The 14,494-nt window shown below is 42.1% G+C and overlaps 1 protein-coding gene across 1 annotated transcript in view; it reads right to left on the bottom strand.

The window, feature by feature from the left end:
* The window catches only part of LOC139419187 (leucine-rich repeat-containing protein 75A-like), a 28,187-nt gene extending 17,723 nt beyond the window's left edge, over positions 1 to 10,464 (bottom strand). The window contains exons 1-2 of the mRNA XM_071169182.1: positions 10,228 to 10,464; positions 4,178 to 4,306 (exon numbers count right to left, since the gene is read on the bottom strand). Coding sequence (XP_071025283.1) covers positions 4,178 to 4,306; positions 10,228 to 10,464 — 366 coding nt within the window. The remainder of the gene's footprint in view (positions 1 to 4,177; positions 4,307 to 10,227) is intronic.
* Positions 10,465 to 14,494: the final 4,030 nt, after the last annotated feature.

The following is a 14,494-nucleotide window of genomic DNA, read 5'->3' as shown; positions in this document are numbered from 1 at the left end:
TCCATATTTCTCAGGCATAAAGTAAATCCACCTTCAAATCCACCATGTGACTGGACAGGAAATAGAAAGCATAAACTGAATGTTAAATGTGTTTCCTGTCAGGTATTTCAATTGTCTGTATTGTCTACTTGTTGAATGTTTGTGAAGTCTTGATTTGTGGTTGTTTGTAATGTCTTGTTAATTGGTGTTGGACCCCAGGAAGATTAGCTAGTTTTACGGCATTAGCTAATGGGGATCCTAATAAAAACGTAAATTACAAATACACAAGGAATCTCTTAAAGCTGCTAATAAGAACCTTGACGACTTCGTACCTAGCTGGTGAGAATTCTGGTGGAGTAACTCCACCCAGGTAGTGGCAGTGCTGGCAACACTAGCTGCAGTAACCCATGGGGAGGGGGTCACACTCGGACAATCAGAGGGGGGGAGATTAGTGGCCCTGGCGACAAAATAATCTAATTATTTGACTGCAGAGTGCTGCTTGGGAAAATGGTCACAACGGGGGACCAGCATGTGTTTTTGCGGAGAAAAGGGTGTATCCGAGCTCCATCAGATAGGACTAGAAATTGTTTAATCAAATCTCCCCATTCCTGCTCAATTTGGCATGCCTTCTCAAACAGCTTCCACTGTATATGCATTCACACATCAAGTCTTCTCGAGTTGGGCTCGGGGTTGGAACAACTGTTGAACATCTGAGCTTGTGGTTGCTTGTGGGGGAGGGGTGGGGAGTGTGTGTGTGTGTGTGTGTATGTATCCACATCTGTTGCTATGAGGTAATGCTGTTAGGGAAAGGATAGGATGAATCACAATTGTTTGCTTGCAGTGGATGTATTTTGTCTGTTTGTGGATACTGATTGGAAAGTCAAATAAGATGTTTTTGTAATGTCAGTCCTGGTTATAGGTAATAATCCTTTGCAGGAAGTGCCAACATTATTACGCATATGATTTGTTAATTTTGGAAATAAATTGAGAGATGTAATAATTTTTTTATATATACATTTTTTGAATAGCTGTATACAGTATATTCGGGGTGGGGGAGTTAGAAATGCTTCTGTTCTGTAGGTGGCACTGTGTACTCTTTTCAAAGGATGGGTCACTATCTCTCAAAGGCCCTAGGATCCAGGTGGACAGGGGTGGTCTGCATGTCACTGGGACGACAAGGTTCTAGCGGGTAGTGGAGAACAATTGGAGGTTTACTCAGTAGCAGTGCAAATATCACGGTACAGCAACAGTGGGGCAAAAAAGTATTTAGTCAGCTACCAATTGTGCAAGTTCTCCCACTTAAAAAGATGAGAGAGGCCTGTAATTCTCATCATAGGTACACTTCAACTATGACAGACAAAATGAGAAAAAAATTGTAGGATTTTTATGAATTTATTTGCAAATTATGGTGGAAAATAAGTATTTGGTCACCTACAAACAAGCAAGATTTCTGGCTCTCACAGAACTGTAACTTCTTCTTTAAGAGGCTCCTCTGTTCTCCACTCGTTACCTGTATTAATGACACCTGTTTGAACTTGTTATCAGTATAAAAGACACCTGTCCACAACCTCAAACAGTCACACTCCAAACTTCACTATGGCCAAGACCAAAGAGCTCTCAAACGACACCAGAAACAAAATTGTAGACCTGCACCAGGCAGGGAAGACTGAATCTGCAATAGGTAAGCAGCTTGGTTTTAAGAAATCAACTGTGGGAGCAATTATTAGGAAATGGAAGTGTGGCAAAGAAGGGGGTCGAGTGAAAAATGGCAGATATGTGAGAGCAGAACTAATAAACGGGCTCTGCCCGATCACTAAAATACCCACCCCTGTCAGAACTACAGATCACAAAATGGCCGACCGCCAAAACTACAAGTCCCAGAAGCAAGGGGAACCCTCAGAAGGTGGAGCCGACACACAGATAAAGGGTCAAGAAAAACCAGGAAGAGAGAGAGAGAGAGTGCTGGAAGGATCTATGAACAATAGAGAAAGAGACAATAGAGATTGGCTGGATTTACCGTGTATGAGCTGGATTGTTTTGGACTTACCTGTTGGCGTTTGGACCTGGACCTACCGAGAACCCGATTTGTGTACCGAACCCTGCTATCCTTGACCTCGCCTACAGCCTGGGTGGACCAGGACGGAGAAACAAACACACAGGTACTGTCCTGTTAGAAAGAACTCTCATTCTTGGGTGATTTGGTGACAGTTTACCACTTAATTTGTGACAAACGCTCCTAACCTTGAAGAGGTTTGCCACAGGAAGACATACAAGACCACTGATAATCTTCCTCGATCTGGGGCTCCGCGCAAGATCTCACCCCATGGGTTCAAAATGATCACAAGAATGGTGAGCAAAAATCCCAGAACCACACAGGGGGACCTAGTGAATGACCTGCAGAGAGCTGGGACCAGAGTAACAAAGCCTACCATCAGTAACACACTACGCCGCCAGGGACTCAAATCCTGCAGTGCCAGACGTGTCCCCTGCTTAAGCCAGTACATGTCCAGGCCCATCTGAATATAAATGCTATAGAGCATTTGGATGATTCAGAAGAAGATTGGGAGAAAGTCATATGGTCAGATGAAACCAAAATATAACATGATTTTTTTTGCAAAAAAAAAAAATATATATATATATTTCATAAAACGGCATTAGCACTTACCCGTCCAGAAGTACGTCCTGTCCTTGCAGAAACAGCTCCTCAGCTCCTGTTTGAATCATAACACTCAAAGAATCCTCAAACAAAAAATCTAAGCCCTCTGATAGTCAAGGCGAGAATGGAGTTCGTTACGCGTGCAATTACAAACAAGGAATGGTGGTCCAACCCATAATCATCACATACTGGCGTTTACCTCAGCTCATTGGCTATCTACCCAGCTAGATTTCAAGAAGATCAGTGGTCATTGGGCAGAAATACAGTCAATCAACGAAGCTTCGCTAAAATAATTGGTGCGCAATAAAGTCATTGCTCGTTGTCTTCAAATCAGTTCACTTCGGTCAATACTCCCCGCAAAAAACAATCGTGTTTGGCTGTGTTGCAAACATCCAGAGGAATGCACTGAAACCAACCCTGACTAGATAAACGATTGTCTACTGTGTGTAATTACATCAATTGCTCTGTAAAAAATGTATAGAAATGGAATTCACGGCACAAACGGTTTACAAAATGTTTCGATTTAGGCTCTAAAAATAGATTTTATCAAAGAAAACGGCACTTCATTTGATCACTGGGACCCTCAGGAAGAGAAATAAGAGCAAGATATCAGAATATAAGTCATAATTTTACCTTCAGATGTGAATGTGTAAAAACTGTCATGGCGGAAAATGTTTTTGTTGTTGATTGCTCTTCTCAAACAAAAGCATGGTATTTGTTCTCTGTAATAGCTATTTTAAATCAGATTCTAATCTTTTGAAGGATGTAAGACACTTGCATTTTCAAGAATGTTTAATGATACGACGTTGTATTTTTAGTTGTCACTCTGAAATTTCCCCTGATGTTGATCCCTGTACGGGGATCGCAGCCATATTAACACTTTTTTGGTTATTACATGATACCATATGTATTATTTCATAGTTTTGATGTATTCACTATTATTCTACAATGTAGAAAGTAGTTAAAATTTTTAAAAAAGCCCTTGAATGAGTAGGTGTTGTCAAACTTTTGACTGGTACTGTGTAGTTCAGTCTCTGCAAGCATGTGTGTCTGAACCCAACCCTCTATGGCTTTTCATCTTGGACATTTCCTAAATGGCTCACAGTGACAACTCTTAGAACACCGAAACATTCTCAGCAATTATTGTGAAGTAACAAATAGAAATTGTAATTCAGTAAATCAGTGAGCACAATTCAATCTTTGCCCCAGCCTGTCCAATTTAAAGTTGATAAATTGGAGTTGACTGCAGATGGGAACTTCCCCTATACGTGTATCCTAAAACATACACACACACTCACATGGATGCACAATCACACACGCTATGCATTCATGCGATAAACACACTCATCCAAATGTAATTTTGCTGACACACTTTAGCAAAGGTCCATAACACACTGTGTGTTTTTGTGTGTGTGAGAGAGGGAGAGGTGTGTGTGTGTGTGTGTGTGTGTGTGTGTGTGTGTGTGTGAGAGAGAGAGAGAGAGAGAGAGAGAGGGAGAAATTGTGTGTGCGAAAGAGAGAGGGAGAGAAAGATGGTCCCACCGTCTTGGGGCAGGTCACGTATCTGGCCAAGCGGATGATGAGGTCGTGGGTGATAGGATCTACCAGGTTCCTGAAGCTGGCGTAGCGGTACAGAACATCGTCCAGAGACGTGGACTCCATGCCTAGATCCTACAGCCAGGGGAAAAGGGATTAACTGTTTACATTGAATTCACTTGGTGGCGAACCTTAACTTCCACTTAAAGATGCACTCTCAAACCTTTGTATAATTTCAGCCAGTAGTTTTGAAAGCGGTGCTCACAAGCCAAAAGTTTTTTTGTGTACTACGTCATCCATTTTGTATGATGCTACATCCTGCAAAAAATGTAATGCATTTTATTTATTTTTTTGCAATTCATATGATATTTTGGTTATGCAATTTGTACTATATGTTACGAAATTGTTGTGCTTAAGTTCCTGGAGTGCATTTTTAAGTTTTCATATAGTCATACATTGATGTCAATGGGAGACTACAGCAAAATGTGATTTAAGTGGAAGTCCGGATTCTCCCCTTGATTAAAAACATAATGGATACAGTGTAGTTGAAAGAGAGTACGCTGCCTTTCTGACTCACATTTATCCTACCTTACCTGTCTGCCCTACCCGTTCAATATAACTACAGAAAATACAACTAAATCAAGAGGTGTGTCTATATGTAGCCTACTGATTTACTTTCCCTGGGAGAGAACATCTGCATGCAAAATGACTGTCCATCTCCAACAGAATATGTCCCAAATGGCATCCTATTTCCTATGTAGTCTACTTTTGACTAGGGCCCATAGGGATGCAGATGTTGTCTCCCAGGGAAAGTAAATCAGTAGGCTACATAGAGGACCAGTTTCCAGAACACAGATTAAGTGTAGTTGTGGACTAAGAAACACTTTCTATGGATAATCTGCATTGAGCATGCTATTCAGGCCATGACTAATAATGAGGAGTGACGGACTCCATCCTAGCTGGAGGGGTGCTCTCATCTTATCTACCAACATAGACAGGGCTCTAACTCCCCTAGCTCCACAATGAAATAGGGTGAAGGCCAGGCAGCAGGCTGTTAGCCAGCCTGCCAGCATAGTGGAGTCTGCCACTAGCACAGTCAGTGTAGTCAGCTCAGCTATCCCCATTGAGACCGTGTCTGTGCCTCGACCTAGGTTGGGCAAAACTATACATGGCAGTGTTCGCCTTAGCAATCTCACTAGGATAAAGACCTCCTCCATTCCTGTCATTATTGAAAGAGATCGTGATACCTCACATCTCAAAATAGGGCTACTTAATGTTAGATCCCTTACTTCAAAGGCAATTATAGTCAATGAACTAATCACTGATCATAATCTTGATGTGATTGGCCTGACTGAAACATGGCTTAAGCCTGATGAATTTACTGTGCTAAATGAAGCCTCACCTCCTGGCCACACTAGTGACCATATCCCCTGTGCATCCCGCAAAGGCGGAGGTGTTGCAAACATTTCCGATAGCAAATTTCAATTTACAAAAAAAAATAGATGTTTTCGTCTTTTGAGCTTCTAGTCATAATCTATGCAGCCTACTCAATCACTTTGTATAGCTACTGTTTACAGGCCTCCTGGGCCATATACAGCGTTCCTTATTGAGTTCCCTGAATTCCTATCGGACCTTGTAGTCATAGAAGATAATATTCTAATCTTTGGTGACTTTAATATTCACGTGGAAAAGTCCACAGACCCACTCCAAAAGGCTTTGGGAGCCATCATCGACTCAGTGGGTTTTGTCCAACATGTCTCTGGACCCACACCTGTCTACCCAAGGACGCCAGAGGACAAAAATCTGTTAACCACATAACTGAGGAACTCAATTTAACCTTGCGCAATACCCTAGATGCAGTTGCACCCCTAAAAACATTTCTCAGAAGAAACTAGCTCCCTGGTACACAGAAAATACCCGAGCTCTGAAACCAGCTTCCAGAAAATTGGAACGGAAATGGCGCCACACCAAACTGGAAGTCTTCTGGAAAGACAGTACCGTGCAGTATCGAAGAGCCTTTACTGCTGCTCAATAATCCTATTTTTCCAACTTAATTGAGGAAAATAAGAACAATCTGAAATTCCTTTTTGATACTGTCGCAAAGCTAACTAAAAAGCAGCATTCCCCAAGAGAGGATGGCTTTCACTTCAGCAGTGATAAATTTATGAACTTCTTTGAGGAAAAGATCATGATTATTAGAAAGCAAATTACGGACTCCTCTTTAAATCTGCATATTCCTTCAAAGCTCAGTTGTCCTGAGTCTGCACAACTCTGCCAGGACCTAGGATCAAGAGAGACGCTCAAGTGTTCTAGTACTATATCTCTTGACACAATTATGAAAATAATCATGGCCTCAAAACCTTCAAGCTGCATACTGGACCCTATTCCAACTAAACTACTGAAAGAGCTGCTTCCTGTGCTTGGCCCTCCTATGTTGAACATAATAAAACGGCTCTCTATCCACCGGATGTGTACCAAACACACTAAAAGTGGCAGTAGAAAAGCCTCTCTTGAAAAAGCCAAACCTTGACCCAGAAAATATAAAAAACTGTAGGCCTTTATCGAATCTTCCATTCCTCTCAAAAATTTTAGAAAAGGCTGTTGCGCAGCAACTCACTGCCTTCCTGAAGACAAACAATGTATACGAAATGCTTCAGTCTGGTTTTAGACACCATCATAGCACTGAGACTGCACTTGTGAAGGTGGTAAATTACCTTTTAATGGCATCAGACCGAGGCTCTGCATCTGTCCTCGTGCTCCTAGACCTTAGTGCTGCTTTTGATACCATCGATCACCACATTCTTTTGGAGAGATTGGAAACCCAAATTGGTCTACATCAGTTTGTCTCTGTGAATGGTTTGTCCTCTGACAAATCAACTGTAAATTTCGGTGTTCCTCAAGATTCCGTTTTAGGACCAATATTGTTTTCACTATATATTTTACCTCTTGGGGATGTCATTCGAAAACATGTTAACTTTCACTACTATGTGGATGACACACAGCTGTACATTTCAATGAAACATGGAGAAGCCCCAAAATTGCCCTCGCTAGAAGCATGTGTTTCAGACATAAGGAAGTGGATGGCTGCAAACTTTCTACTTTTAAACTCGGACAAAACAGAGATGCTTGTTCTAGGTCCCAAGAAACAAAGAGATCTTCTGTTGAATCTGACAATTAATCTTAATGGTTGTACAGTCGTCTCAAATAAAACTGTGAAGGACCTCGGCGTTACTCTGGACCCTGATCGCTCTTTTGAAGAACATATCAAGACTGTTTCAAGGACAGCTTTTTTCCATCTACGTAACATTGCAAAAATCAGAAACTTTCTGTCCAAAAATGATGCAGAAAAATGTATCCATGCTTTTGTCACTTCTAGATTAGACTACTGCAATGCTCTACTTTCCGGCTACCCGGATAAAGCACAAAATAAACTTCAGTTATTGCTAAATACCGCTGCTAGAATCCTGACTAGAACCAAAAAATTTGATCATATTACTCCAGTGCTAGCCTCCCTACACTGGCTTCCTGTCAAGGCAAGGGCTGATTTCAAGGTTTTACTGCTAACCTACAAAGCATGGGCTTGCTCCTACCTATCTCTCTGATTTGGTCCTGCTGTACATACCTACACTTACGCTACGGTCACAAGACGCAGGCCTCCTAATTGTCTCTAGAAGTTCTAAGCAAACAGCTGGAGGCAGGGCTTTCTCCTATAGAGCTCAATTTTTATGGAATGGTCTGCCTACCCATGTGAGACGCAAACTCGGTCTCAACCTTTAAGTCTTTACTGAAGACTCATCTCTTCAGTGGGTCATATGGTTGAGTGTAGTCTGGCCCAAGGACTGTGAAGGTGAATGGAAAGGCTCTGGAGCAACGAACTGCCCTTGCTGTCTCTGCCTGACCGGTTCCCCTCTTTCCACTGGGATTCTCTGCCTCTAACCCTATTACAGGGGCTGAGTGCGTCACTTGAGGGGTGCGTCACTTGAGTGGGTTGAGTCACTGATGTGATCTTCCTGTCTGGGTTGGCGCCCCCCCTTGGGTTGTGCCGTGGAGGAGAACTTTGTGGGCTATACTCGGCCAAGTCTCAGGATGGTAAGTTGGTGGTTGAAGATATCCCTCTAGTGGTGTGGGGGCTGTGCTTTGGCAAAGTGGGTGGGGTTATATCCTTCCTGTTTGGCCCTGTCTGGGGGTGTCCTCGGATGGAGCCACAGTGTCTCCTGACCCCTCCTGTCTCAGCCTCCAGTATTTATGCTGCAGTAGTTTATGTGTCGGGGGGCTAGGGTCAGTTTGTTATATCTGGAGTACTTCTCCTGTCCTATCCGGTGTCCTGTGTGAATTTAAGTATGCTCTCTCTAATTCTCTCTTTCTTTCTCTCTCTCGGAGGACCTGAGCCCTAGGACCATGCCTCAGGACTACCTGACATGACTCCTTGCTGTCCCCAGTGCACCTGGCCGTGCTGCTGCTCCAGTTTCAACTGTTCTGCCTGTGATTATTATTATTTGACCATGCTGGTCATTTATGAACATTTGAACATCTTGGCCATGTTCTGTTACAATCTCCACCCGGCACAGCCAGAAGAGGACTGGCCACCCCACATAGCCTGGTTCCTCTCTAGGTTTCTTCCTAGGTTTTGGCCTTTCTAGGGAGTTTTTCCTAGCCACCGTGCTTCTACACCTGCATTGCTTGCTGTTTGGGGTTTTAGGCTGGGTTTCTGTACAGCACTTTGAGATATCAGCTGATGTACGAAGGGCTATATAAATAAATTTGATTTGACTAGCCTTAATCTGTGTCTGTGAAACCGACCCATGAACGTGTTTTGTGGGGATGCAGTAGAGTAGTGCAGAGTAGTGATTAGCAATGCACACGTGCACAGGGATGTGAAAGGAGACAAGCAGCATTCACGTCATAATGGATTCTCAATTTGAAAGGGAACTACGCATCTGCTCTACAACTGGCCTGCTAACATTAGCATGAAAATACACTGGACATCATGGGACACAAAGCGAAGGAAAACATAAATCAAATGTATTTAAATCAAAAAAATATATTTATAAAGCATCAGCTGATGTCAAAGTGCTGTACAGAAACCCAGCCTAAAACGGCAAGCAAAACACGGTGGCTCGGAAAAACTCCATAGAAAACATGACGTAGTAGATACTTTTAGACCTACATAGAGGGAGTTAAATCCTGTGTAACTCATTTGCAGGGTTATGACAGTGATGCCAATTGAGCAATTTTGTTGCTCGATTTAGCAACTTTTCAGACTACCCTGTCAACTTTTTTCACGAATGTTTGATCTTGAACAGAACTTACAACATCAATCAACATGTCTCAATCAAAAATGTACAGAAAAGAGTGGGAGTCTGTACCTGAATAAACGTCAAATCATATTTTTTTGCCATGATGGCCCATCAATTTGAGTAACGTTATTGTGTATTCTACGTAATGACGTCTGTTTTACGTTGTCACGCAATGACATCACAACGTTATTTAGCAACAACCCAACCTGCCTCTAGCAACTTACCCTGAAAATTAGTTGGCAACACTGGTTATGACATATGCATACATTCGATAATTCATAATACTCTCGGGGGTCTATTGAATTGCAGCTATGCAGTGGAGAGGGGGAGCCATGGCACAATGGGCTCGACATCAGGGTCATATTCATTACTGCAAAACGTAGCTAAACATTTTGCAACTAAAAACAAGCATGTTATTGGAAAGTTAAGGCAGTCCCTCCCCGTTGTGGTCGGTTTCTTCTGTTTGCTGTCTAGTCAAGTGAATAAGAACCAGATATGTCGGGGGTTGAAGGGATGAAGCACCCTCCACTAATTTCAAATGTACAAATCCAAGCAGCAACACCCTCCCCGGGGTCCCAGCTGGGTCAGCATGTGATTCACCTCATACCGATTTCCACGAAATCAAGCACCTACAGCAACGTCACAAACATCCTGTGTGTGTGTTAACATGGAACGCTGTATTTAAAAAAAAAAATGTTATATATATTTTTTTTATCTCAACACTGATTCTGACATGATTTTTTATGTCACACAACTCACCTGTCGGAGTGTCTTCAGCAGCTCCGTGGCGTCCTCTTGTCTCCCCTCCCTAGCCATCACAAACACCTCCTGGATCATACTGATGCGTTTCTGGTAGGGTGGAGGAGCCCCGCTGCGTCCCAGCCGATCACCCGAAGACCACCGGCTGAACGAGCCCTGCGTCCGGCTCCAAGCGCTGAATAGTGAGCAAGACCCGCCGGTATCCGACGCGGCTCCCTTCGTCTGTTTAGTCCCCATTGTACATTGTAAACAGACTTGGCAAATCGTGAATAGGACACCTATTCATCTGCTAATTTGCTACTCACTCAACCTCCCATAGCGCATGAGTGGCGAACCAACGCAGAATTATGATAAAAATCTATTAACACCACATTTGAAGGATGAAGAACCCATGCACAAAAAAGTTATATTGCGCAAAGCCAACATGGCTCAATATGGAAAAAAAAAGATGGCAAATGTGAGTATCCAGTCCATATAGGCTACCGTATAAAAAAAATAATCAGGCAGACGAAGCTTCACGACCTACACAAATCGCAATGAGCCAGAGAATAGGCTACTGAACCACTTGAACCGCAAAAATAAAATAAAAATCGCTTGATTTCCTCAAACAGTTCCACAGATTCAAGCGCACGCAATTAATCCAGAGAATAGCCAAATGGGTAAAAATGTCTAGCCAGACTTGATGCCAATCGAAAAGGCAATCAAATCCCATATGCGAAACCAAATTGAACTGATCTCATCCAGGCAGGTTGTGAGAGAAGAGAGAAAGAGCGAGGGTGATTTTAAACTGAGCAGACTAGCCTTCAAGCAAGCCTTGACAATTCAATTTAGGCTATAGGCCTACCCCTTCACATTATTCCAAAAGTGGTGTATCTATTTTATTTGCTATGAACAACTACACATCTGTAGGTTTTAGGAATTGCTAGAGAGCATGGATGTCTTCTACAAAGCAGGATCAACGAGCTAACTTTGAAGTAACTATTTATTTTCTGGTTCATTAAGACAGCTAAACTTGTTTATTTTGGTTGTTGAGTCAATTAGGCCCATAAACAACTCAAACATTAAGATTTAACTATATCCATTGAGTTATACTGTGCAAATATACAGTTCATTATAGTGAATTATACAACGGATGGGTCTAATCCTGAATGCTGATTGGTTAAGCGCATTCCAGCCGGTGTCTATTCCACAAATTACCACCAGCTAAATCTATGATATTAAAATGCCTATTTACTCTATTCCATCTGACTGCACAATCAACTGTCTCATCAGCCCAGCCAGGCACTTTATACACTTGATCTCCACTATAAAAAGCATCTAGAAATTCTCTCACATTTCTTTTAAACTAACATTTAGTTTTCAACATCGGAGATTAGTTTAAACCTTGCTGTCTGTCTCTCCGACATTAGCAACATTGTTTCAATATTCAAATTCAATCTCCAGCTGTCCCCTAGGAATGAACGTGTAGGGTCGGGACGAGAGACAGACTGGCAGCGTTTCTCAGCCAGTCAAAATCATGAATCAGATGGCATTATTTTTAATGGATATATACAAAGAAATGGCAATTGAAAAAATTTAAAACGAAACGAAGTGCAGATAGTTTGCAGTCTTAGAAAACACTAGAAAACAACTTAAACAAATGCAAATGTAGCTACTGTTGTTATTCTGACTGCACTGTTTGACGAGACTGTAAATTAGCCGTAGTTGGCTGGCTAGCAAGCAAGGGATAAGAACGTAGCCAGCCAGTATGGTAATGAAACATTTAGAACGAACAACTGGGTCACGTCCATATATACAGAACAAAAAGACTGAGCGACTGGGTCACCTCTCTGTCAACCGAACCAATAGAACCATAGACCAGCCGGCTTGGGTAGCAACCCTAGATTTGTGGAAGCATGAAATAGTATGAATTAAAATATGTCAATCATTATTTGAATATGTTGGTACCCCAGTTGAAATAAAAGTGATAATGCCCTTGACTTCATATCAGGTCTAACAACACCCATGCCAATATATCCTCCAAACACCAGCTTCTCTGGCATTATCACTTAAATAAGGCGTTATAATCCAGGAATTTTGTAAGGGATAATCAAGGAGTGGCTATGGATTCTATAGAAAATAATGAACAATGTGGAAGGTGTGTTCTATGGCACACAAAAAACGTATTTCTCTCAAATTTTGTGCACAAATTTGTTGACATCCCTGTTAGTGAGCATTTCTCCATGTCCAAGACAATCCATCCACCTGGTAGGTGGGCCACAGGTGCACCTTGTGCTGGGGGCAATAAACGACCACCCTAAAATGTACAGTTCTGTTACTGTCAAGTAGAGTAGGCCAGAAGGCTAAACTGAAAAACCTAACCATCAAATAAAAACGATGGCGGGCTGCAAAAGTACTTCTGTGCAAGTGTGTTTATTTACATAGTGAATTAGGAAGAAAAAGAACAGTACTGCCATTCAAAGTATACATTATGGGCACAGTTTAAAAACAATGCTGCCCCGATCAACAGCTTAATCCAAAATGGTTCCCCCCCTTGAACTGGGAAGGGGGAACCCCTCTCATCAGAACATACCCAGCACTAATTAAGCAATTATCTTCATCAAAGACTACATTTTCCACTCAGCTAAACATACTGAATTATATACAGTGGGGCAAAAAAGTATTTAGTCAGACACCAATTTGCAAGTTCTCCCACTTAAGAAGATGAGAGAGGCCTGTAATTTTCATTAACATGGAAGAAAAAAATCCAGAAAATCACATTGTAGGATTTGTAATGAATTTGTTTGCAAATTATGGTGGAAAATAAGTATTTGGTCACCTACAAACAAGCAAGATTTCTGGCTCTCACAGACCTGTAACTTCTTTAAGAGGCTCCTCTGTCCTCCACTCGTTACCTGTATTAATGGCACCTGTTTGAACTTGTTATCAGTATAAAAGACACCTGTCCACAACGTCAAACAGTCACACTCCAAACTCCACTATGGCCAAGACCAAAGAGCTGTCAAAGGACACCAGACACAAAATTGTAGACCTGCACCAGGCTGGGAAGACTGAATCTGCAATAGGTAAGCAGCTTGGTTTGAAGAAATCAACTGTGGGAGCAATTGTTAGGAAATGGAAGACATACAAGACCACTGATAATCTCCCTCGATCTGGGGCTCCACGCAAGATCTCACCCCGTGGGGTCAAAATGATCACAAGAAAGGTGAGCAAAAATCCCAGAACCACACGGGGGGACCTAGTGAATGACCTGCAGAGAGCTGGGACCAAAGTAACAAAGCCTACCATCAGTAACACTACGCCACCAGGGACTCAAATCCTGCAGTGCCAGACGTGTCCCCCTGCTTTAGCCAGTACATGTCCAGGCCCGTCTGAAGTTTGCTAAAGAGCATTTGGATGATCCAGAAGAAGATTGGGAGAATGTCATATGGTCAGATGAAACCAAAATATAACTTTTTGGCAAAAACTCAACTCGTCGTGTTTGGAGGACAAAGAATGCTGAGTTGCATCCAAAGAACACCATACCTACTGTGAAGCATGGGGATGGAAACATCATGCTTTGGGGCTGTTTTTCTGCAAAGGGACCAGGAAGACTGATCCGTGTAAAGGAAAGAATGAATGGGGCCATGTATCGTGAGATTTTGAGTGAAAACCTCCTTCCATCAGCAAGGGCATTGAAGATGAAATGTGGCTGGGTCTTTCAGCATGACAATGATCCCAAACACACCGCCCGGGCAACGAAGGAGAGGCTTCGTAAGAAGCATTTCAAGGTCCTGGAGTTGCCTAGCCAGTCTCCAGATCTCAATCCCATAGAAAATCTTTGGAGGGAGTTGAAAGTCTGTGTTGCCCAGCAACAGCCCCAAAACATCACTGCTCTAGAGGAGATCTGCATGGAGGAATGGGCCAAAATACCAGCAACAGTGTGTGAAAACCTTGTGAAGACTTACAGAAAACGTTTGACCTCTGTCATTGGCAACAAAGGGTATATAACAAAGTATTGAGATAAACTTTTGTTATTGACCAAATACTTATTTTCCACCATAATTTGCAAATAAATTCATTAAAAATCCTACAATGTGATTTTCTGGATTTTTTTTCTCATTTTGTCTGTCATAGTTAAAGTGTACCTATGATGAAAATGACAGGCATCATCTTTTTAAGTGGGAGAACTTGCACAATTGGTGGCTGACTAAATACTTTTTTGCCCCACTGTATTTCATAATTTTGACATCTTCACTATTATTCCACAACGTAGAAAATAGTAAAA

Source organism: Oncorhynchus clarkii, chromosome 10 (assembly GCF_045791955.1).
Source record: "Oncorhynchus clarkii lewisi isolate Uvic-CL-2024 chromosome 10, UVic_Ocla_1.0, whole genome shotgun sequence".
Classification (NCBI taxonomy): domain Eukaryota; kingdom Metazoa; phylum Chordata; class Actinopteri; order Salmoniformes; family Salmonidae; genus Oncorhynchus; species Oncorhynchus clarkii.
Note: the sequence above shows the minus strand (reverse complement) of the source record. Positions and strands in the feature narration are given on the sequence as shown.